This window comes from Numida meleagris, chromosome 4 (genome assembly GCF_002078875.1).
Source record: "Numida meleagris isolate 19003 breed g44 Domestic line chromosome 4, NumMel1.0, whole genome shotgun sequence".
Taxonomy (NCBI): domain Eukaryota; kingdom Metazoa; phylum Chordata; class Aves; order Galliformes; family Numididae; genus Numida; species Numida meleagris.
The window spans coordinates 5,998,049-6,021,864 of record NC_034412.1 but is presented as its reverse complement, the minus strand read 5'-3'; the positions used below and the strand labels follow the sequence as shown (position 1 = coordinate 6,021,864).

The 23,816-nt window shown below is 40.3% G+C and overlaps 1 protein-coding gene across 1 annotated transcript in view; it reads left to right on the top strand.

The window, feature by feature from the left end:
- The window catches only part of LOC110398167, a 67,810-nt gene that overhangs the window by 28,221 nt on the left and 15,773 nt on the right, over positions 1-23,816 (top strand). The window contains exons 2-4 of the mRNA XM_021395595.1: positions 2,180-2,277; positions 12,616-12,757; positions 15,947-16,032. Coding sequence (XP_021251270.1) covers positions 12,653-12,757; positions 15,947-16,032 — 191 coding nt within the window. The 5' untranslated portion in view covers positions 2,180-2,277; positions 12,616-12,652. The remainder of the gene's footprint in view (positions 1-2,179; positions 2,278-12,615; positions 12,758-15,946; positions 16,033-23,816) is intronic.

Here is a 23,816-nt window from a genome sequence, read left to right as displayed (position 1 = left end):
CATTTCTTTAAAAATTTCTCTTGCATAGCAGTCAGGGTGACTGACTTTGTGAGGACAGAACAAAGATTGTCTTCCCGTATTTCACATGGTTTGCATAGAAATTCAGTTATATAATATTTAAAGATGTGTTACTTTCAAATTCATTTTCAAACATATCCCTGTTGTGAACTGGAAGTGGTCAGATCTTCACGTGGGACAGCTGGGACAGTCTTTTTGTTCATCAACAGAGCTGCAGCAATGTGTGCCAGGTGAAAAGATAGGTGGGGTCTGGAGTACCAAATTTATCCTAACGAGTTTAACATCGCTGTGGAGAGATCCTGTTGGCCCAGCATAAGGCAAATCAAGACATGAGATGATATTCTTTCACTGCAAAATTCCAAGTAGTAATCTCTGCCTGTGACAAAGCAAGAGTGCTAGGGAAGGTAGCTTCAGTTTATTAGCTTTGTTGAGAGCTGTGTTGCTGGTTTCTCCAAGAACTTGCTCATCAGGTACAATCTATTATGCTAGAGAAGCGACTCTAAAAGCCACTCAGCTAAATATGCCCTTTCACTGACTTCTCCTGTTCATCTTGTTGAAGCATTTTAAACCCACCTTTGACCATACGTGGCTAATAATTGCGCGGAAATAATATGCTAAATTAGTCATTTAGCCTTTCATCAAAGCAGCGTTACATTTATTACAATATTGTAATGACTGCTGTGGAGGCTCAGTCCTGTGACTTCTTGCCCTAGGATGCTGAGAAAGCTGAAAGGTTATTGGATTTCAAGGACAAGCTTATGGAAGTAAATCCAGTGAGGCTGCTGAGCAGAGTAGAAACTGCCTGCCCAGGATGTCTATGAAGTGCAAATGGCTGGAGGCTGGGGAGCTGCATGGCTGGAGTATTTCATCCCTGTCTGCCCTGTTCTGGGACTCTTTCCTGGCTGTCTTGTTTTGTCCATTGCTGGAGACAAGATATTGCGTTACCTGGAGCTTTGGTCACGCCCAGTACAGGCACTTTATGTCATTAAGTACTTCTGACAATATATATATATATATTCAAGTTTAAGAACGTTATTTTCTTTCTTTTTCTTTTCTTCCTAATCAAGACACAAGTGAGTTTTCTGTTTTCCAGGCTAGCATATATGCATGAGCTCCAACAGGCCTACAGCTGACACTTCTTCCAAGCTAAATTTCTGACTGTGTTATCTAAGCTGTTAAGAAACTTCACGGTGTAAATCTCTCCGGTGATGTTTCTGCAAAACTTAAAAAAAGCTCAAAACTTTTAGCACAAGCCGTGCTTCAGGAAACTCTCCCACACACCCCAGCTTGGATCACTCTTTCAGGAACCATAGATTATGACACATTAAAGGTTATGTAATTTAATATCACCCAGGAGCACGTGCAGTTAAAAACTGTAATCGCTATCTCAAGAAAAGTACTTTTCTTCAGAGACTTATTAGTATCTAATATCTGCTTACAGGAAAAAAAGCCATGTGAATGTATTCTAGTCTGCCATTGTGCAATTTACCCTGCCAGAGACTCGGGCTATTTATGTGTGACTGCATTGTCTTCACTAAACTTTAAAAAAAAAAAATAATAATAAGAATTTCCATGGTAACCACTGCATCACACAACAAAGATGTGTGTACACCACTTAGATCTTTAACGAGGCAGAGCCTGGGATGAAATATAGCCTGCAATTGTTTTCTTATTTTCATTTTTTCCAGAATGATATTCTTAGTAAAATCTTGATTTGTTGATTTTTTTATTGAAGAAATTCTAATTTTACATTAAAAAGCAGCATACAAACAGTGTGTCTAAAATGGCACGGTTCTGGTATAAAGCTGTTAACTTTGAGAGCCATTCATGCAGATGTGAGCACTGAGCTGTAAGAGAAGAGGGGGAATGGGTGTGAGGTGACAGCGTTCTCTAGTTCTGTCTTTGTGTTATTTCTGCTAGATGTTATTTTGCTATATTTCATTTTTTATCACAGTAGAGTGATAAGGTCACAGTAAGGTCACAGTGTTGGATTCTTAAAAAAAATATATGGATATGTATAGTAACACTTTCAAACTGAAAATGTGAAAAAAGTGGAGGCTGTTATATTTGTCTCTAACTTTTTTAATGAAACTGACCCTATTCACACAGGAGCGTGTGTCACTTCAGTAATGCTCCTTGTTTTTCTTCTTTCTGTTCACAGGCAGCGCTCAGCTCCCAGACCTGCACTGTGATCCATCCATCCTGCAGAGAACTGGCTCTGCTTCTTGACAAGTGCCATTTGACACCTGGAGGGTTATGGTGAGTAGCATCAGTGGGATATAATTTTTTTTCTTGGTTCAAAATTTAAGACAAAAAGAAAAAACCATACCTGATGTCTGGGGGAAAAATTGATCTTCTGTTTGCTTCTGGACCGAGGAGCTGTGAGCAATGCCTGTGACTGCAGCGTGTGGCTATGGGCCTCCTGGCACATCATGCAAAGGTTCTGGCAGAGGCTGCCTGTTGGTACAGACCTGATCACGTTAGACTTGCTTTCCCAGTGAAATAAGCAGAGGTGGAGACTCTTGCCCTCCCTCCGCGCTGTGGAAATGCTTCATTTTTTGGCAAGCAGAGCTGCTCGCCAATATTTAGCCCTCAGCAACTTTTTATGATTGAGTTATAAAACCTGGAAATATGAGTTTATAATGAAAATGCCAAGACCACATTAAAAAGAGCGGGAGCAGTGAGCGCTGCTGTAATGATATCTTTGGTTTGGTTTTAATTCTTCCTCCGTACCGGCTCTACTTCCTTCATTGCTGGAAGTGAGAAATGTTCTCAGTACCTGCTGCTCTCAGCGTGCCATGCGTGGGTGTGCAGGGTGCAGACTCCCAGAGGGGCTGTCTCAGCACACTGCCAGTTTTTGTGCTGCATCATTCCAAGATGGAGAGGGAAAGCAACAATCCAAGGGATGGGATGCAGTTCTCATGGGAGTAAATGCTCCCTTTCTTTATTTGGTCTTCTACCTAGGAAGCTGACTTGAGTTGCTTCTTGTTTGCACTCAAGTAAAGGAATACCAAAGACCCTTGATTTCACAGGAAAGGGAAAGAGCTTTCTCTCTCCTTCTGGTGCCAGCAGCCTTGGGATTGTTCTGCATTCCTGTGTAGCGCTGTTTTCCTGTTCAAATCATCTGAGTATTGCCCCCCTCCTATTGAAGGAACTTTTCATACCAGTTGGACATGGTATAATCTCCTGCAGCTTGGAATACTTCCATCTAACTGCCGTTTTTGGACTTAAAGTAATGGCATCTGGCTGAAACGTTGCAGTCTGGGATGGGGTGGATGGAGGACAAGCGTTAGTGATGCACTGGGGGAGAGCACTTTGAAAATGCTGAAAGCTTCACCTCACAGTTTGTTCTCCTTTTACACCTCCTGTTTCTCTCATTTCATCTGCGTGTATCTTCCTTCTGTCATGAACTAATTTGACTGAATGCTGGAGTGGAAGATGAGGTAATTAGTAAAATAATGCTCCTTGACTATGTATTATAATAAGAGTGTCATGCATCCAAACACAGAGCTGAGACTTCATCATGCTAGTCAGTGTTTCTGAATGTGCAGCAGATCTCCATGTCCACCCAGGCAATCCTGTACAGTCATTCTTGACCAAAAATTGTTGTTATGATAACTGTTAATGAGTTACATTTTGAAAGTCGTTCTGGTTCTGGGGGGGCTGTGAGTGTAATGGAAAAGTGTACCATAATGAAGCCCAGCAACTATTTTGGTAAAGATTTGTTGCTGCTTTCACTGATCTAATTCATATGCAGTGAAAATCTTTGTGGATATGTGCACCCTAACTTTGTTTCTGCACTTAAATATGAGATTTAAGTTCTTAACGAAGTCCATAAATGCAGAACATGAGTGTATGTTTCTCCAGGGCTCAGTTGGACAAACGCCGTTCTTCAGACAGCTCTCTCAGTTGCAGAGTTCTGAAACTGGAAGAGAATAGTGGAGTCAGGGGAAATAAAATATCCATGGATTAAGCTGGATGACAAGTGGTAATAAAAGTAAAATGAAGGCAGATTGCAAATTCAAAGGAGTGTTGAAAAGTTGAGGCATGCACAAAGGCGAGCTGTATGCTGAGGGAAAGAAAGCAGTTATATTTCTTCAGCAAAACTTAAAACTTTCAAAAAGGGGGAATGGGAGGACCTATTTGTGCAATATACTGTTGCTTAGAGCCTTGGTTATGCAATTTTCCCCAGCATTAGGCCTATACTTTAAATAACTGTTTACATTGCTATGACAACCATGTAGACTGGCCATTTCTTTGCTGTATTCACAAACTAAAAGAGCTGAAACGTTTTTTCAGCACTGTGTAGTCCTATAACCCATCTGTGAACTAGTTCACAATGGCCACAGTTAAGAGAGTCTCATTTACTCTTGCCACTTGCCTATTCTACTTTTGTTTTCACCTAAAATATGTCCTTCAGGGGCAGGATCTCATTAGTCACTGTCTTTCCCCAGTAGTATAACTCTAGTGATTTTCAGAGATTACCTGTAACATGTAAGCAACACATTGATGAATGAGCCCTTGAAATTTCATGTTCAATCTCTCTGCTAAAAGACTGTTTCTTCTAATATTGCAGTTTCTTCATTTTAGATAATTGCACCTTTCTCGATTGTCAGATACTCGGAGAAATAAGTGGGAGGAGAAGAATGCTGTAACGGAATCACTTGTGAAATGACATCTCCTTTTTTCTCCTCCTCCTCCTCAGTTCCACCATCATTTAGGCACAACCTAGAGAAAAGGATGCTCTGCTATCCAGCAGAGACGACCAAGCTGTTTGGCATAGGGTTGGCATTAGCAGATTCAGTATCTCAACGCAGAACGTGCAAACTACAGCAAGCCCCGATCCCTACGTGGATGGCCTTGCACATGTTTTTAAATCTAATAAGGAAATACTGAAGGTATCCTTTGAAGATGTATTAACAAGTAGTGGTTTTAGAATTGGCCAGCATTTGTTCTTGCTTAGGATCACGGATCCATGGTGAGCCAATGCCCAGAACAGTAACTGCTGTGGGTGAAATGAAACTTTCTGGTTAACGCTGTAGCAGAACATTATTGCGTGTCCAGTCTTTTTTAAAAAGATGGACACCTTTCTGTAAATTCCGTGTTTACATTTACACAGCTGCTGAATCTTTTATATGCAATTTCAGTGAAATAACGGCTCCTGCAGTGTTAGTCTGTCAGCTCCTATTCTATTCAATTAAAAAGGGCAGTGAAAGCAAGCAAAAGCACTCCATTTTTCTTGAGATCTAATCTTTGTAAGAAAAGAAAAAGAATTTGAGATGCGAGCAGCAGTGCATTGTGGTACAGCAGTGCATAAACAGTATTTTTTTGTTCTTTTCCTGATTAGGTGCTTCAGTGGTAAGTGAGGTAACAATTTAAAAGAACTAACTCATTATATGAAATGACTCTGTCTGCTGTGATACTTAAAATCATCTTGCGACACTCTGGAGCTCAATGCATAAAATATTAGGTTGGTAAGTAACTCTCCTGCTGGATAGAGCCTTTTTCTTTCAGAAGTTAACCTAAGGATATGAGAAATCCATCCCTGCATACAGCGTCTGATCTAGTGCCAGTGCCTAAGGATGTCCTTGGAAAGATTCCCATCTTTAAACATTGGATCAGGGTCCATGGTGCAGTAGCTGAAGTGCTGAGGCTTGGATTGGCAGCAGTAAAATGTGACATTACTGTTTTTAAAGTAGAAAAATAGCTATGAGAACATAGGTTGACTGTAGAAATACTGACAAGAAAAAGGGAGACTTACATAAAGGCAGAATAAGGTAATTTGTAGAGGGAAAAAAACTTGGGAATCAGGAAGAGCGCAATAGGTGTTTTTTCCAGTTCACATCTCCCATGACACATACAGGAGAGTAAAACTAGACGTTTTCCTCCACGCAGATGGGTAAATATTATCCTTTTTTCAAGAATACAAAGGGTAGGACACAGAATTACATCACACAGTGAAATCGGGGCTATTATTGTGGAATGGCTGAGGTACGAGTGTGAAGATGTCCTGCTCCCCAGGAAGACATTATTAGCTGGCTGCAAGACTGGTTGTCTTTTGCCCAGAATTATGGGACTAGCAAGTCTGCACATGATCTTGAAAACACATTCAGCAGGGAAGGAGACAATCCCTGCAGGGAGCTGCTGTAGGTTTTTATGGGCTTTTGTCCTCATATTTGTAAGCCTGAAGACAGCAGACCTTAGAGCGGCAAAATGGTAAGCACAGCATGGAGCAGAGGTTTTGGTGATAAGCCCAGGGTCACGTGTATTGTTTTGTTAACACATTATATATAATGGCTGTTTTTTTCTTGTATATATGCACAACGGTTTGTGCAATTAGCTTTTGGTCCATGTATCCTCATATCTCTGTAACTGTACTCCGACTGAACAACAGCACGTTATTAAAGCTGACATCAGGATTTATGAGGCCCTGGTGCCCAGCCATGTGCTTTGAAGAATAAAGCATGCACGAGCAAATCTACAAAACCAGTAACCTCTCTGGTCATGTAGGAATGGTGATATTTTGCACTGTGTGGTAGCAATACTAGGAGCCAACAAAGGGGCTGGTTTCTCTCCCAGAGCTATAGTGAATTTGATGGCATTGCACAGACTTGGACATATATTAAACAGAGCCATGTTTACTTGTGCTGCATAAGAATCACAAGGGAAAGCAAAATCAATGTTTTCCAAATGGAATAGAAAGAAGCCGTTAGGGAAAGAAATGGTATTTTCAAGCTTCTTTGAAAGGTAGCACAAACAATGCATAGAGTTTAAAAAAAAAAAAAATCCTCCAGGAAAAATCATTTACCAATGTCTTCTTCACTATATATTTAACTTGCTTTGGAGGTTAAGACATGGTAGGTCCTCGGTATTACTTTAAAAGTGGGGTACGTGTATGAACAAATAGGTTTTGGAATTGATATTTTGAATTGCAAGCTACACAATGCATTTGTACAACTTGACAGCAACAGAAGACACTCAGATTCTAGAGTGGCACTCAGATGACACTGAGAGTGCATGATGCAGTGGTATAATGAAATGGAGATCAATGTTAAAATGAATGTAACACCACTGAGGAGTACACACAGATCAATACTCTTGTAAGCCATGGAGTATAATCCTGCTATATAGGTCTTGTTAGATAGTACAGTCAATTCTGTTTTTCTGCATTTCTCAAATGTGCCTTTCACTTATCTGTCCCAAAGACTGTATTAAAATGTCCTCCTTTTGGAAAGTAAGGGCTTGAATGTTTGTCGTCCCATCCCTGCACGTTAAAGAAAATATGCAGTGAATAATAGTAAACTCCCAATCCTCAAAAATGTGAAATGGAAAGATAAGATGAACAGTCAGCACTGATCTGTGTGTTTCAGTAAGCCTTTGAAATATTATTTTCTCTTCATTGCCTCCCTCACTGCCTCCTCCTTTTCTTTCAGAAATATATTTTAAGCACAATTACTGAAAATGCAGTCTCAAGGGAAAGGGGGAGGTCAGTCTTGCAGCCCTCACATTGTGCAAAGAACTTGCTCACGGTGATTTTCCACCTTCTGATTTTTAGAGCTTAAAACCATTAAAAAAAAGATCAGAGAGCTTCTCTCCTTTCTTGATGCATGGATAGCCTTGGAAATAGAATGTGATTATTAGTGTAGACTAAAGCGTGCACTCTCTCTCATATATATATATAAATATATATATACATATATATATCAGCATGTATAATCCCTAAAGAGCTGAGGATATCCACGTTTCTTCTCGTGCCACTGTAAACTTAGTGACTCTCGGAATCCCCATGCTATATGTTTTATAGTTGGGTGATTTGTAGGAACTGATGACAGTCAAGCTGCTGTTAATGACTCCAGCATGTCAAGTCAAACTGTTTCCTGAAAGGAAATAGCCAATGTAAATATAAGAGAGTAGTCAAAGTTTATTTCCTTCTTGACAGGAAATTTAGTACTGGAAGCAGTGAAAATGGTACTTGAATCTGCCTTCAGTTGATCCCCTTTTACTGATTACAACACGCAGAGATAACAGGAAAGCATTATTCATCAATGCACGTGCTGTTGAGTAAGCAGGGATCAGGAAGTGCATGAACCAGCACCAGCAGCAATTAACTGCAACACTCATTACTCTTATACTACATGCATTTGATGTGCAGTGTCACTGAACTTATGTTTTTTGAGTTCTAAATTTGCCAGCCCATGATAGCAGTGTCCAAAATGTGTACTGCTGCCTGGTTGGATACTGTAAAGTGATTTTTCTTAGGTGTTGATGGATGAGTGAATGGCTCTGTGGGCATAACAAATAAAGTAGGGTCAGGGTATCATTTTATGATTCTGTAAAACCTGGTACCTCATCATGAGTGAGGTGGTGGAAACTGCATTCTCCTTTTATTACTTGTGTGTTTTTAGTCCTAGGTTTCCTTATGCATGCTCGTCTCAGCCCCTTAGAATGAGCAAATTGTTGTTTTCTTTTCAGCTGAAGTTGTATAAAGGATAATATATCTCAGTTTCTAGTTTGTATTCATCTTCTCCTTCTCCACAGTATGGGTATTTGTATTTTTCCCTGCCTTTTTCAAAGGATGCTACCAATCCTATCTGTTCACTAGTTAGAGCTCGGATTTTGTACCCATTTCCTCACTGAGATGATTTTATAATTTTCAATAGGAAGCATGTGTATTTATAAAGAGCGGAGAACAGCTAAAGCAAATAAAAATAAATTAATAAATACATAATTAAAGTGGTCCTTCAGGGAGAAGTTTCTAGGCACAACCTAATAGCAGTGACTGTGGATACCATTAGCACTGCGTGTTGATTCCAGATCTCCTGGGACAGTCTAATAATTCAGCTTGTGTTTTCTAGTTCCTTTTGGCCTTAATAGCTATTAGGAACATTAAGTGTAATCTGCCAGAGTCTCCGGATTGTAAATGCCTTTGTGAGTCTAAGACTGAGTCTTAGTCTTCTTATGAGGGTACAAAGCTGATGAGAAAATAAAGTGAGCTCTAAGGAGGTCCATCAAGACCATTTGCTCACTCCCATTCCAAGCTCTATTTTTCCTCCAGGTATCTACACCCTGCCACTTGTCACAGCTGTTTATGAGCTTCAGTTAATCTTCACTCCTTCTGACACTGTGGCAGCCCTAAAATACCTCTGCCCTCTCCCACATCTATCATCTTTGTGTTCAGGTTGGCAGTTGACCTCATCTACCGCAGTGTTGGGTGTGTAGCTGGTAAGCGGAAGGAAACAAACAGGATTGTCACCACTGTAAATGCTGCTCTGAAGTAGACACTCTTCCTTCAGGTTGCATATTAGGAAGCGTTTCTTCTCAGAAAGACTATTGAGGCATTGACATAGGCTGCCAAGGGAGGTGATGGAGTCACTGTCCCTGGAGGTGTTCAAGAACCGTGGAGATGTGGCACTGAGGGATGTGGTCAGTGGGGATGGGTTGATGGTTGGACTTGGTGATCTTAGAGGTCTTTTCCAACCTTAATGATTCTATGTTTCATGATGCATCCTTGGCTTAAAAAAGTTCAACATTGTTCTATGGGAAAAAGCAAACACTTGTTAAAGGGGCTGGTTGTCCAATGTCATGTTAATTGGCAAGGCTGACAGTATGGATGCAGTTGCAAATAAAGGATATCGCTTTGTCGCAGAGAGAAACACCACAGTATATAGATAAAGCACAAGCATTTGACTAATCTGTTACTCCTTGCTGAATTTGTCTGAAATTTATTGCCAGTTAGATATCATTTCTCTCTGTTTACTGATTTGATTGAAACGATGATTTACCAAGGTTCAACATCACATTGAAAACTGCCCTCTGCTCCAAGGGGTAATGAGTTGTAGACGCATCTCCTCCTTCCTCATGCGCCTGTGAGTGAGTGCACAGCAAGGGGAGGACGTATTGCTGCTTGTGGGGCAGAGTGGCACTTCTGGTGGGTTGTCAGGCTGCCTTTGGGGTCAGCCCGTTCCTGGCCTCTCCCAGTAGGAGAGGTGATATGTTAATTATATATATATATATACACATTAATGCATATATATGTGTGTGTACATATATACACAGTTTCAGCAGCAGAAAGACAAAAGGGGAGCATAGATGAGAGGGAGGAAGCAGAATAGGGACTAAAAATGGGTAGGACAACAAAAACAGCAAGAAAATAAAAGGATTGTAAATATCAGAACGTGAAATGACAGACCATCATTGTCACTGCTATCACTTCATGATGTGACTTAGCAGTGTTTGACATTGTCTTGGCTGACTACCACATCACAGTCCCGCATTTGTCTCTCATCACAATACACTAGAAACTAAAACACTGCCTTCGCTCTGAGTGCATATCTGTTTTGGTTATGGTGGTTTTTTCTTAAACAGCCCTGGTATTTGTTTCAATCTCAACAATACCCATAGTCTCACCTTAATTTACAGAGTCATAACTAGCGGTATTTCTTTCCAGCATAAAGAGTGCATTGGAACAAATGCCACTATTTATCAGCTGTAATGCAGTTCTTTGTAAAGGTCTTATGTGAGCAAAGAATAAAAATGCAATGAAAGTCTCACAATAAATACCCTAAATCCTTTATTGCCTATTTATGGTGTAATCTCTCTACAGTTGTACAATATATGGCTGTTTAGAAAAAGCCTCAGAATACAGTTATATGGTTTATTTACCAGGAGATGGCAATGGTGATCTACTGCAGTATTAACTTACATACATGGGGCCCATGTAACTCTTCTGCAACACAACAAACTTCAGTGTGAATGAAGCCTAAGTGTCCCAATACTGGCTTTGCCTTTCTCATTTCTGACTTACTGCAGTTGCTGCTATTTGTTGTATAAAAAAAAAAAATTCTTTTTTTCTCATTTTTGATTGAAATTGCTGTCACTAGGTTGTTTGAAAAATGTCTAAATACAGTCCTACTGGTATTCTGGAAAACAGAATACTATTTAAAAACAGGGCCCAATGCCATTGAATTAGATGTGCCACATGTCAGAAAAAATCAGATGATTGATGGAAGTAAAAGCTTTAAAGAATGTGCTTCGTTTTACGGTATCAAAATTTAACTTGAGTAGTTACTGAAATATAAATTATAGGTTATGCTATTAAAAGTCACTTCATAATTTTCTATTAAGCTGCTTGAAGTATGGTCTTAAACTATGCATATGCATACCATTTTACAGACCCTGAAGTTATCTGTGGTCTGCAACATTGTCAGAGTTGTCACGTTACTTCAACATACAATAAAGCGTGCCTCAACTCTACCTGAATTGATGCAGCAGAAATGTTCACATGCAGAAGACAACTGCCATAAGCAGTCTTCACATCCACTATGTTTCATATCCACTACTGTCCATTTGTTACTTTTCCCCCCCCAGAAAACTTGTGCAAGCTGACCAGGTTTGTGTGTGTTTACTGGCTCTTTGCCACCTTTCAGACAGAAGCAGCAGCAGGTGGTTCCTTTTTGCATTTGCACTGGGGGCATGTACGTGGTCCCTCTGCTCTCCCAGCTGTAAATGATCTGGGGACAACGCTGCTCACTGATGCTATTCTGAAGGAGATCTGGAATCACGCAGAGCATTACTGTCTTTCATACTGGCTTTCACCAGGGAACTACTTCCACAGTTTTTCCTTCGGTATTCTGAGATACGCAGTCCATGTCTTACGGCTGTCACTATGTGGCTCTCAGTTGAGAGGTTTATCCACCCTCAAGTTAAAATATAAATGTTTAAACTGCATCTGCTCCTTGTTATCATGTCATACACAGTACGACCAGTTCAGATGTACGGTTTTACAAGAGACCATGCAGCCTTGTCATTGCCAGTCCCACGGTGCTTGATATCTGAGGATCCCTTCTGACTGCCACCATATACTTACGCTGGCTTCATGCTAGCTTGCTCACATGCTGCTGACAGTGACTCTGCCCCAGCATGGAGCTTAGTGAAGAATTTCCCCATGCTTTCACGCAGCATCTCACATGAATGTTGCGACCCCAGTGAGTTTTATCTTGGCTGTACCCAAGCTGGTGCCTTAAACCCAGCTTGTGTGTGTGTTCTGGTGCTGCGTAGTCACAGCAGTGAGTGCCATAGAAGCGTATTGACCAAAGGCAGGTTCCTCTGTGCACATGCTTGTCCCAAGGACCAAAGGCATGAATCGTGCAGAGGATCAGCAGTGACCATGTGGTTATTTCTGCTTCTCCCTGCCCCAAGAGCAGTATTGAGCTGTCACAGTCCTAAGAAAGTCCTTCTCCAAAACAAGGCCATTTAAGTATTTACTGCTCCACTGAAAGTAGCAGCTCAGCTAATTTGAGTAACAGCAAATTTAAATGCCAGCGTTATCATCTCTCCGCTGTTATTACTGCAGCATTCCCAGGGGGCAATGGCCAGGACAGTGGGTGTGCGAGTGTGGAGTTGGCAAGGAGTGCTCATCTGTAGCAATAGATTGCATAAGGGGAAAAAACTGTTTTATTGTGTGAAAGTATCAATTTTGTACTATTTCAAACATGTTCAGTTGGTTGTTGTTTTTTGTTTTTTTGTTAAGTTCTTTGTCCCCACAGTATCTAACTATCAGTACAACGTCTTTACTTTTCTTCCTCTGTTCTGCATTAGGTGGCATTCACTCAAACCGTATCTGGACAAGGAAGAAATGGCAAACTTCGGGCATGCACAGTGTTCTCTCCACACCTTTATGTCAGGCCACTTCTGTGCTAGGGTCTGCCAGCTCAACACTCATTATCTACATAAAGGAGAGGTAAGAAAAATCTTCGTTATCTTTTGTCTTTTTTTTTTTTTTTTAATAAGTGATTTATGGAGCAATATGAACTGACCAAGTGAAAGCTGTAGAAGAAACAGAGCAGTGTTCAGTGTTTGCTGATTGCTTGTACCTTGTTGCGTCAGCTAGACAACCTTCCCTTTCGTATGTCTTATCTCTTTCCACTTTGGTAGCAAACAGCACAAAGCCAATCAGTGCTGCTGCCTTCCCTGGGCACCAGGGCAGCCACATGTTCCGCCTTATGGCAACATCCTCCAGCAGCTTCCGCATCCAGCAGGGCTGGGAATCACTCTGTGGTGGTCCTGTCTCTTTGAAGAAGGATTTCTCAGGAAGGGCAGAGTTATGTTCAGACTGACAGCTTCTTGCACTCGATGCCTTGTCTTCTCTGCTGGATCTCTTGCTGTGAATACCACGTTCACGTCAGCTGTGTGGAGGGAGGAATTATGAGTTTCCCTTTTCCTATCACTTATTTAGTACCCGTTCTGCTCTCCCTTGTCTTACCTACTTAGGTCGTGCTTACGCTTCTGTACGGAGAAGGGATATGAACGTTAGCTTGAGATGAATTAGCTCTACTGTCCTTTTACTTCACTAAAATCTGTACTGTAAACATAGCAGACTGCAGGCTCTGGGAGAGGGGGAATTATTTACAGCCTTGTTTTCACATTGTTTAGTAGAGCAGGGCCCAAACAAGAGAGGCTCTGGATGTGACCGTCATGCAGATCGTTTCACGGTGACCCAGCGGGAGAACCAAGGCCAGACTCAGAGGTTAGCAGTTCATAACGGGTAAAGAGAAGTTTAAATTTCTGAATTATAAAGTTGTAAAAAAGATTCAAAGGGAAGTAAGGGCATCCTCAGCCCACTCTTTGATAGTACAATACATAAAAAGCAGATTTTGTAGGAGTATAATAAAAGATTGTATAGGAGTATAATAAAACCCAGACACAAGTCTGAAAAATTCATTAGTTTCTGCCATGACTAAAATAAGCACTGTCTATGAAAACTACTTTGCAATGGTAATGAAAAGCAAGTGGAAAAGCAAGTGTTAGCACCAGTGCTGTGACGTGAAATAATTTCTGTATACTCAGATCTGTCATTGTGAACAATGTTGTTGATTATAAACCACATCAAATTCTCAGTCTCCCCCAAAACATGTATTTTATTTTGCAGTTTTTCTGGTAATTATGAAATCAACAGAATACTATCTAGTTTTACCACAATTAAGCTAAATACATACTTTAAATGATACAAAAAATACTTGATAATTGTAGTGTCTCCATAGAAGTAACTTCCTCCCTAGAACAACCGGCAGTGTTTCTTACGCATTTTTTTTGAGGTGGCATTTAACAATAATGGTGATTCTCAGCTTTCTCGAGAGTTTTATAATTTAGAAGGTACTTGGATGCAATTTAGAATCAAGACTTGACCCGCAGAGCTTCATTTATTGTTATTTGGTAAGAGGAGCCTCCAAGATTTGAATGAATCTCGTGGCCCCTTCAGTGCACGTGAGTTTGACGGAAGGCACGATGACACAGACTTACGGCACCGCAAGCAGCTCTCTGAAAACAGGTTTATATCCCGTCACTTGTGAGATAGTGTTTGCTCGTAAAGCTGTTACCATGTCATTGTGCTGAAGACCTCTGGGCTCAAGGAAATTGAGATGCTTGTCCTAGGCGCTCCATGCAAGAATGGCCGCGTGGTATTTTGCTTCAACCACTGCTGCTTGCTCAGGACCGAAGGTCTGGGCACCGTTGTGTCCACGGTGGGCCTGGGGGCAACAGCTTTACATCAGCACTGTTCTCCGTTTAGTCAGTGATCAGTTGCTGCTGTTCTGGCCTCCAGAACCGAGTGAATACTCCAAAGTTATGTTTACAGATACTGAAGTAAATACCCTGACGGTTTGGAAGAAAAGGCAAGACAAGCTTTAACCGCTAACTTAACGCTTGTATTTACATATTGGTTCAGAAAAATAAAAAACAATTAGGAAAAAGAAACGTTGCAATTTAATAGAGCCCCTAGTGACACAAACAAAATGTGGACTCAAGAACAGCAAGTGGCCTCTAATGTAATGGTAGAACTGCTTCACAAATAATTCACCGTTTAGAGCATCTTACAGAATGAGTTTGTATCCCTTTGTTATTCGATATAAAACTGGATAAGCATTTGCTATTCCAAAAATTATTTACAGTCCTGTAATTCTGAACAAGGAGCACCTGAATTTTAAAATTAGATTTGTTAAAGCTTTCCATACTGCTTAGGCTTTGACTGGCTTGAGTCAGTGGGAGCTTTCCTCCAACTTCAGTGGGGCTGTTGAAAATCTTACCCTTCACTGATTGTAGATAGACCTAGTGCTTCCTACCTCTTAAATATGCCGTTTCACTTCTGTTTGACCTTTCCTACTCTGTATGATACCATTTGACTGAGTAGTTTACTATCTTACTGAATAATAACTTTTCTGCCGTTTGCTTCAATAATTGCCTTTTTTATAGATTAGACAAAGGCAAAGATTGGATGAAGCAGAGACAGATTTCATCTACTTCAAATACTGTCTGGCTAACTGTAGTCATAAACTATGTTTAGTTAATGTTCAGAATACTACTGCCTTCTTTCCTATGCCTTCATAAAGAAGTATGTCATAAGGAAGTTATGATGATCATATTTAAAATTATTTTTCTATATTGAAATAGAGTTGACAAGTAAAGGAGTTTATATTGAAGAATTTAGGGTTTGGGTTTTATAAATGTAATGGCACTATATTTTTTAATGTTAAGCTATATTTGTTATATAAGCTATATAAGTTGATATATTTTGGAATAAGTGAAAATGTTCAAATTCCTTTCAAAATGTAAAATCGTCACCGGAGTTTTAAAAGCAGCTCTTTGCAGGCCCAAAACCAGGAAAATAAAACTTTGGGAAAAGTAAAGGAAAAGGAACATCAGTCTTTCCTCAGAGACTTTTAAGCAATAGTAAAGAAAAGCAAAAACATTTAGTCTTTCACTTTTTTTGGGCAGTCTGAAAGCACAACAGCACTCTAGTTTGTGGATTTACATTTGTCTGTTGCCTTTTCCTGCTACAGTCAGCACAGTTAGATGGTACGTGAGGTCTCTTGGGCATGGTATGGTGAATATAACCCTCGGAAACCTTTAATTTTCTCTTCTCTTTACGAGACAGTGCATTCTCTGTTCTCAAGATCATCTTCACGAAAATATCCATGGGATGTCTGCTAAAGAAACAAGAGGGACTAACAGAGAGAAAAGGTAATTATAAGAAAAAGTGAATTGCTGGACCACAATTGCGTTGTGGATGCAGATTTATCACACTGGATGTGTATTTTTCAAACTCTGCGTGACATAGTTTTCTCAGCTTAACTACAGAGAAAACACAGAAGGGATTGATTTTGTCTGTTGAAAGATTTCTGCTTTCACTGGACTCTGAGATTAGTCTGTTGCTTTCCCTGGGTGGCTTCTTACTATTGCCTTTCTACATTGAGAGCTCCTCTGTCATATCCTGTGCAATGTCCAGACACCTCCTCCATTGGTCAAGGTTAGGCAGTCTTTTAAGCCTTTTTTTTTTTTTCCAAATACTTGCATGTACAACCAGTGCTGAGGCTCAGGTTTCTTTCGTTTATTTCTACCATTTTGACCCTTCAATGTAAATATGGCTGAGGTTTTAAACCAACGGGAGCAGCACTGAGTGCAGCATAGGTTAATCTCCTCGATTTTTCGACATTCTGAATGGATTTTGTTGCTTGAACTGTGCTCTGTGCTCCTGAAGACAGACTGCTACCATTGCTGGATGTGACTGGTTTACATAGTGTTTGCCTACAGCCCCGTTACACAGCACTCACAAACAGGCTAAGAAATGGCATACTAGGAGTACAGATACCCACGGTTAGGGTTAACAGCCTTTTTGAAGATGCAATGACTAGTGTTGGGGAATGCTTTCCATAGATCTGCCTAAAACAAGTTTTGTGATAGAATTTCAAAAAAAAAAATCCAACACTTCAAATATATAGCACAGTCCCCTCTCTCCTGTCTGCTTATCTTCCTTTCCATTGACGTGAAGTTAGAGCAGAAGCCCAGGCTCTATGTCATACAGCTTAATAAATTTAATAGATCGTATTGATCAAGAAAAATCTTAACTTACTGTGTCTTCAGGACAATTGACAATTTAGGAAGTCAGAATCTCAGGCTTTTAAGTCTGTCTCCATTGAACAGAATTAAACATTAACCAATTCTGCTAGTGTAACATAATTTTTATAGGCTTCTTTAAAGCCCTCATTTCTCTGCCAGGACATATACTAGACAAAAGATTGCACTTTGCTTTGTATCAAGAACTCAGGTACTCCAAGCCAAGACTCCTACAATGAGTTTGTGCTGTGCTGTTCTTAGGTGGGAACATTTCTCTTTTGAACCAAACTGACTCCACTCTTCAATCCACTTACTTTACAATGGAAGTTGCTCTGTGACAGTAAGCAAAGTGAGCTTCTTCCTTCTCTGTCCTGCACTACGTACAGCTACCAATGCATGTGCAGACTTTGAAATGATATCACCAGGTTAAGCAGAATTTTTTGAGAGGTGACAAATACCTGACAATTTCTGGTTGATTTTTTTTTCATCGTGTTTGGGAATGGCAAGCAAACTAGAGTGTGCTCAGATGAACTGCCCACAGAGAGAAGGGATGTTTGCCTGTTGCTGTCTGTATTAAGGTACTAACTTGGACTACAAGAGCCTCCTTCTGCTCTGCCTCTCTCAAGGCTGGATTTTTCTGTCCTAAGAGTCCCCATTAAGTCCGAGCAGACAGCTGGCCTGCCACATCCGACACCATATCCATCCCGCATATGCTGTTTCCATCCTCACAAGTGCTTTTTAGAATCAGCAAAGTAAGAGAGGAAAGAAAAAAAAGAAAATAGAGTCTTGGTGGGAATAGTCCAGCTGCTTCAGTTTTGACCGACATCTTAAACAAGTGTAAATGTCAGTATGAGGGGTAAGTTAGTGAGAAATGGGCCTGTATGTGCTCTTAGTCACCTGAGAGTAGTAGGGGTAGGTCTTGAAAAGTTGACTTTAGAAGAATATAACCATAAGAACATGATGGGTCCAATACATTTGTATTTAGTGTGACCGCATAACTGTGAAATAAAGGGAATTCCTCAAGGAAATGTTTTTGTCACATAAACACTGAGCCACGGCAAACACATCTGGCAAAGCTGAGCATCCAGCTCCCTAGACTGAGCATCAGAATACCATAAATAATGTCAAGAGGCAGAAATGGGGCTGTCAGATACTGCTACTGTCATTATCCTATTACACTGAATAACCATGAGCTTTACTAGTTTACAGAAACTGTCAATTGATATTTTAATCCATAAGTGAAGAAAACGTTACTATTTTACTATATAATCATTGAAGCTAATCTGTTTTCAGCAAGGTCATTATTTATACTACTTCCTTTGTAATCCCTCACGTACACACACAGAATAAGGCTCTGAAGCTTAATCTTTTCAGTGCTGAATATGAGACTTCTATGCAAACTGATAAAAGTTCTTTGTTTGATTTATTTGTAAACCAAAATAGTCTGGTAGTTTGCCTTGAAGTTAAAAGAAAAAAAACATACTCTGTCAAATCCCGTGTATTCCTTTTTATGTATTTTGTCATTTCTCCTCTATTAACTCTGTCCTAAGGTAGAAAAGAAGAGTCCACTCTAGCTTACATTTGCATACTGTACTTTAGCTTTGACTTTTTAGGTTGCAGCCTGTTAAATTTATTGACTATAAGCCCCTTGAGCTATTGAGGAGTATGCAGCTTACATTGTATATCTTTTGAAAGACGATTCTGGTAGCCCGTTATCTCTCCAGATACAATTTGTCTTACATATTCATGGGTTTTTAGTGCCAGGACCAGTTCCTTCGTTGTAGCTATTGTTTGGAATTCTTGCACAGATATTAAGGCTTAGTAATTTTTCAGTGCTGCTCGAGGGATCTGAGTGTCAAATGGAATAACGAGTGGGAATTTGGGCAGTGAAAACCCCTAAGCAGCTGGCTTTGGAGATCTTGGTAAAACAATAAAGGAAGATAATCTGAGACTGCATGAAAGAAACTCTGAGGTGTCTAGGATATTTTGTATGTACAAACAGAGCTGGCCAAAAAGCAATACTTTCCATTCATTAGCAATTACATTTCATTTTAATTTCAAGATTTTATGCCTGAACGTCAGAGAAAATTTCATTTGAGAAACATCAGTGCAGGGACCTGGGAAAACAAAATATGTTCCCCTGCATGCTACAGCTGTTTTTCTTAGCGGTAGAGCTGACCAGAATATTGATTTAATTAGGAAAGGGCTTAAGGTGGAATGATCTGTATGCAGGTTAAAGTCAGGGATTTCAAGTCCTTGGTTTCATAAGAGAGACCCAGAGCCATGGTTACACTCTGACACTTTGAGGCCTCTGTCCCCCTGGGCTCACCCATGGGGTCTGTCCGGAGTGCAGGAATATGAAATTGCAGATCCCATGATTCTGGCTTCCCACTGCTTCCCCGTGCCCTGACAGAGCAGGGTGATTCAGAATCTGAATAGCTGCTGTTCTGCAGGGCCGACATTGACGTGTTGGCCAATGCGGGCACATTTTGCCCAGCTTTGGAGCTGACAAGGTTGGATACCACAAACTGCACAGATTTAAAAGTACAGAAGGCTGGGGACTGAGAATCCTACGCAAGGATTTCCAGCTATAGGTATCCCACCTGGTTAGCTTGAAAGTTAGCCAGAATATATCTACATCAGGAGCTATCTTGCTAAAATCTGTTGTGCATCTGTGACAGAACTTGGGCTTCTATTCACATCTTCTGCATCTTGCTCCAGATATGACTGCTCATCATTTGATCCCGAGATCAAAATATGCAGCAGTGTACTTTCATCTCCAGAATAAGCATACCAGAAGTCAAATTCTTCTCTCTTTGGAAAGCCACGAGAACAGCCTTAAAGCTGCAAGTCATGAACTTTGCCTGAAGTGAGGCACAGGTCAGGTCTCTGACTGCTGCAGTCCGTGTTCCATGCCATGCTGCAAGACTGGCATCAGACTTTCAGGTATTCTTCCCAGGTGCATGTCTCTTCAAAATCAGGTTTTGCTAGGAGTATCTGTGGTTTCAACAAGTACAAAAAAAAAGATAATTCATTCAATCTTTCATTATGACAAGCACTACTAATTTTATTTTGACTTTCTGTGGAAAAACACAGGGATGTGATGGTGTTGCCATTTACTGGTTTAAATCTTTCATGGCACCACCATCAACATGAGGGAGATCTTCCCTTACATGCGAGCTAGGATTGCCCACAACATTTGTAGTGGCCTGAAACTTGAACACAGAAAGTTCCATATAAACATGTGGAAGAACTTCTTTATGATAAGGGTGACAGAACACTGGAACAGTCTCCTTTGAGAGACTCTACAACCTCTCTGGGCATATTCCAGACCTGTCTGGACACCTACCTGTGTGACCTATGGTAGGGAACTGCTTTAGCAGGGGGGTTGGACTCAATGACCTCTCGAGGTCCCTTCCAACCCCTGCAATTGTGTGATTCTGTGATTTCCAAGGCATTGGCTCACGTACATATCACCTTACAACTTTCATAAGCAGAGAAGTGGCAGCTCTTAACAAGGTTTAAATTACATTTATTCTCTATAGAGAGGATGTGTAGCAGAAGAGGGGTTTATTTCTGACTTACAGTGTACATGTCAAACAAATACAATTATCTGAGTCATTATAGCCACCATCATCATAATTAGCTTAAGTGAAGCTGTTTTTAGCTTTCATATAGCCTCCATTTGCTGCAAAGCAAATCACCAAAATAAATCAATATTTTACAACCTAGCAAACGTAGATTTATACAAGCAAAAATTAACAACAACAACAAAGCACATAAAGCCACACACAAGAATTCAAGCTCAACACATTGTGCCTGGGCATTTCTGAATGCAGCACAACTCCCCGCCTGGTTTCCCTGTGCTCGCTCTGACAATTTCCAACACCAGACACTTTCATTCAAGCAAACAGGAAACATGTAAAACCAAATAAATAATGACACGAAATGAAGCTTTGATTAGGAGTCTGTGAATAACGATCCTTTTCAAATAGTCAGCGTCTGGGATGTTTAACATGCTTTACGTTTGGAATGTATCAAGCGAGTTCCGCCGATTAGATTTTTATATTGAGAGAAACACATTTTATTAGAGAGGGAGCTTGTCAGGGCTTGGTGCCAATCGGCTTCAACTGGTTGTGCTGCAAACACATCCAACACCCTCATTCTGAGGACTGCAAGAGGGAACATGTTTCATATTTTCCTCTTTCCTGTTCTGCTCTACAAATTCATAAGAGGTAAGTGCAAGAGGTCCCTTGGGTCCTATAAAAAAAAAAAACAGCCAAAAAAGCTTTTCCACGTCATGAGGAATTCATCCTTTTACACAGTTGAAAATTGCTGTGAAGTTCAGGTGCATTTGAACAAAAATTATTGCAGTGAAGTAAGTATTAATTAGATGCATTTCTTAAGTGATCATAGTATTCAGTGCATTCAAAAAGTGGAAAAAAGACATTTTTATATAAGCTCAGTTAGATTGTGATTTTCATTGCCAGCAATATGACAGGGTCTAAAAGCGTAGCAAAAGCCTGAACCTTGGGGCTACTATGAATAACGAGAAAATCCGCAGGTGAACGTTTTAGAATGAGTTTTGGGGCACGGGATATATATTATTAATTCCAGTTTCGGAAAGGGATAAAACTTCCTCATGTTTCACAGCATGAGCCAAGTATATTTTTGATGAATTGTGGAAGGGCATTTAAACTACAGCTACTCAATCCCACACTTACCGTGTGGATTTCACATTTCCTCCACATCTGGTTCTGGCTAGCACCAGAGATTGGTTACTGGGTGAGATGCACACTACCCTAGCCTGTCCCTTCTTTGTAGGAGGGGCACTATTATGTCTTCTGCATATTATCCTTTGGTCTCCTTTGCATAAATATTAAAGAATTTGCTGCAAGAAACTTCTTAGAATAAGTCTGGGATATTCTTACATTTATGCTGAAGTCGCATGTAGTATCACTGTAATTACTGTGCTTTTAGCATGTAATTATTTCACAGGCTAGCAGTGTTAAGCTATATTGATGTTTGTGCATATAGCAATAAAAAGTTGTATTTTAGAATAAGGCACGTTGTTTAATTAGTTATTTTATGCACTAAATGCTAATATCCAGAAAAACAGTAGCTGCATGCTACCTCCCTAAGTCTGAAGTTGGAATGTAACTGTGTATCAGAAACTGAAAATTCCACTCTTAGGTTAAAATTACACTTTTTCAAACAAAATTACACTAAAAATGTTTATATTTCACTTTTTTAAAAAGTCATGTTTCTCTACACTTTAGAGAAGAAATAACTATTGTGTTTGGTTTGGAAGGAATGAATATAATCTCAAATCTTTTGTTTGCATCACTGTGCAACATACCATTTTCTCAAATGAAAGCTCAGTGTATTTGCAGAGCAGATGGCAGAAGTGTGTGTGATTACCTCTCTGCTTCTTTGTACTGAGCAGAGATGGAGAGGCGAATTAGGGCCCATCAGCAGCAGGGGTGTTTGTTTTCTTCCCAAACAAACCATCAAAGAATCCCCGAGCATGTTTTAACTATTCAGACTGAAAATTGGGTAAATTTTGTCTGCCTTGATTCTAGTAAAGACTTGCGTATTACTTATCGAGAAATTCTTTCAGGAAAGTTGCTGGAAACTGTAAACACCCATGTAGGAGATAATACTCGGTAACCAATCTTAGGCCTTTTGTGCACTGGGAAGCTTTACTGAGCAGAACTGTAAAAAAAAAGCTGTGTTGACAAAAGCCCAGGCACAGATGAAGTTATACAAGCAAAAAAATCTATTTGCCAATACTTTCTTGTGTTTTCTATTGAGAAATCTGTATGATGCTTTTGCTAATACAGCCACTTTCCATGCGAGGTTCCCAGTGTGTGCTAGTGCAGCTCTACCTGCAGCCAAACGTTCTGAATGCAAACAAGGCTAAAGATGGCTAGTTCATTATATTTCATGTCTTGGAGTATTAAGTATTAAAGTTTCAGGTTCCTTACCATTCCTGTTCTAGAAAGGAAGTTATACTGCAAGAGTTAGTTCCTGATTCTGCGATTCTAATTTGTGTCGGGCCTCAACATTAAGCCACAGCGCTGACTGCTGTCAGGTTACACAGTCTAAAGCTGAGCAAAGCAACAGTGAGCTTGAAGAAAGGATGCAGCCAAAGCCACCTTAGTACCAGCAGCAGTCAGATGCAGAGCAAGCTGCTGTGAATGCTCAGCGAAGCCAGATTTAGTGTGTGTGATATCCAGCTCCGTGCTCCTTGTGGTCCAAGGCCTGGAGCCCTGCAGGGGGATTTCTGGCACGGGAGGTGACATAAAATGGAGCCGGAGCCATTCTTTGAGTCTACCAAAGGTTATGGGCAGCTCGACACTTTCTAGCGTTAAATGCCAGAAATCTGCTCACTAGAACAATTTTAGGCAGTGCTAATTAAAAAGTGATAGCATAACACTTCCCAAGACCCTGTTTTGAATTCTGGGGGTATTATCTGGCCTGTAGCAACAGCTCTATCATCTGTCACAGTTCACTGAGACAGTCATTTCCAATGGAAACACATCGGTTTAGACAGAACTTTGCCAGAAATGCAATTTAAAGGGAGAGACAGGGACGTGAAAATAAACAAGGATGGTTCATGCTTCTCTCTCTAGTTGAGTTGGTTTGGTTTGGTTGAGTTCGGTTTGTGTTGGGTTTGTGAGAGTTATTGGCAAATTCGTGATAGACCGCAGGATTATTTTAAGTCTTTATTAACTGTTGTGTGTGGGAAATGCTGCTGTTGCGTGGGGACGGTGTCATTCACATGCTTTATTAGACATTGTCCTATTCTCTGTCACTTCTGTGCTGTAATGGATAATTTGGAAAGATGCATAACAAAATGTGTTACTGCTTTTTTTTTGTCTGTGTCAAGCTGGAAGCTCCTGTTTGAC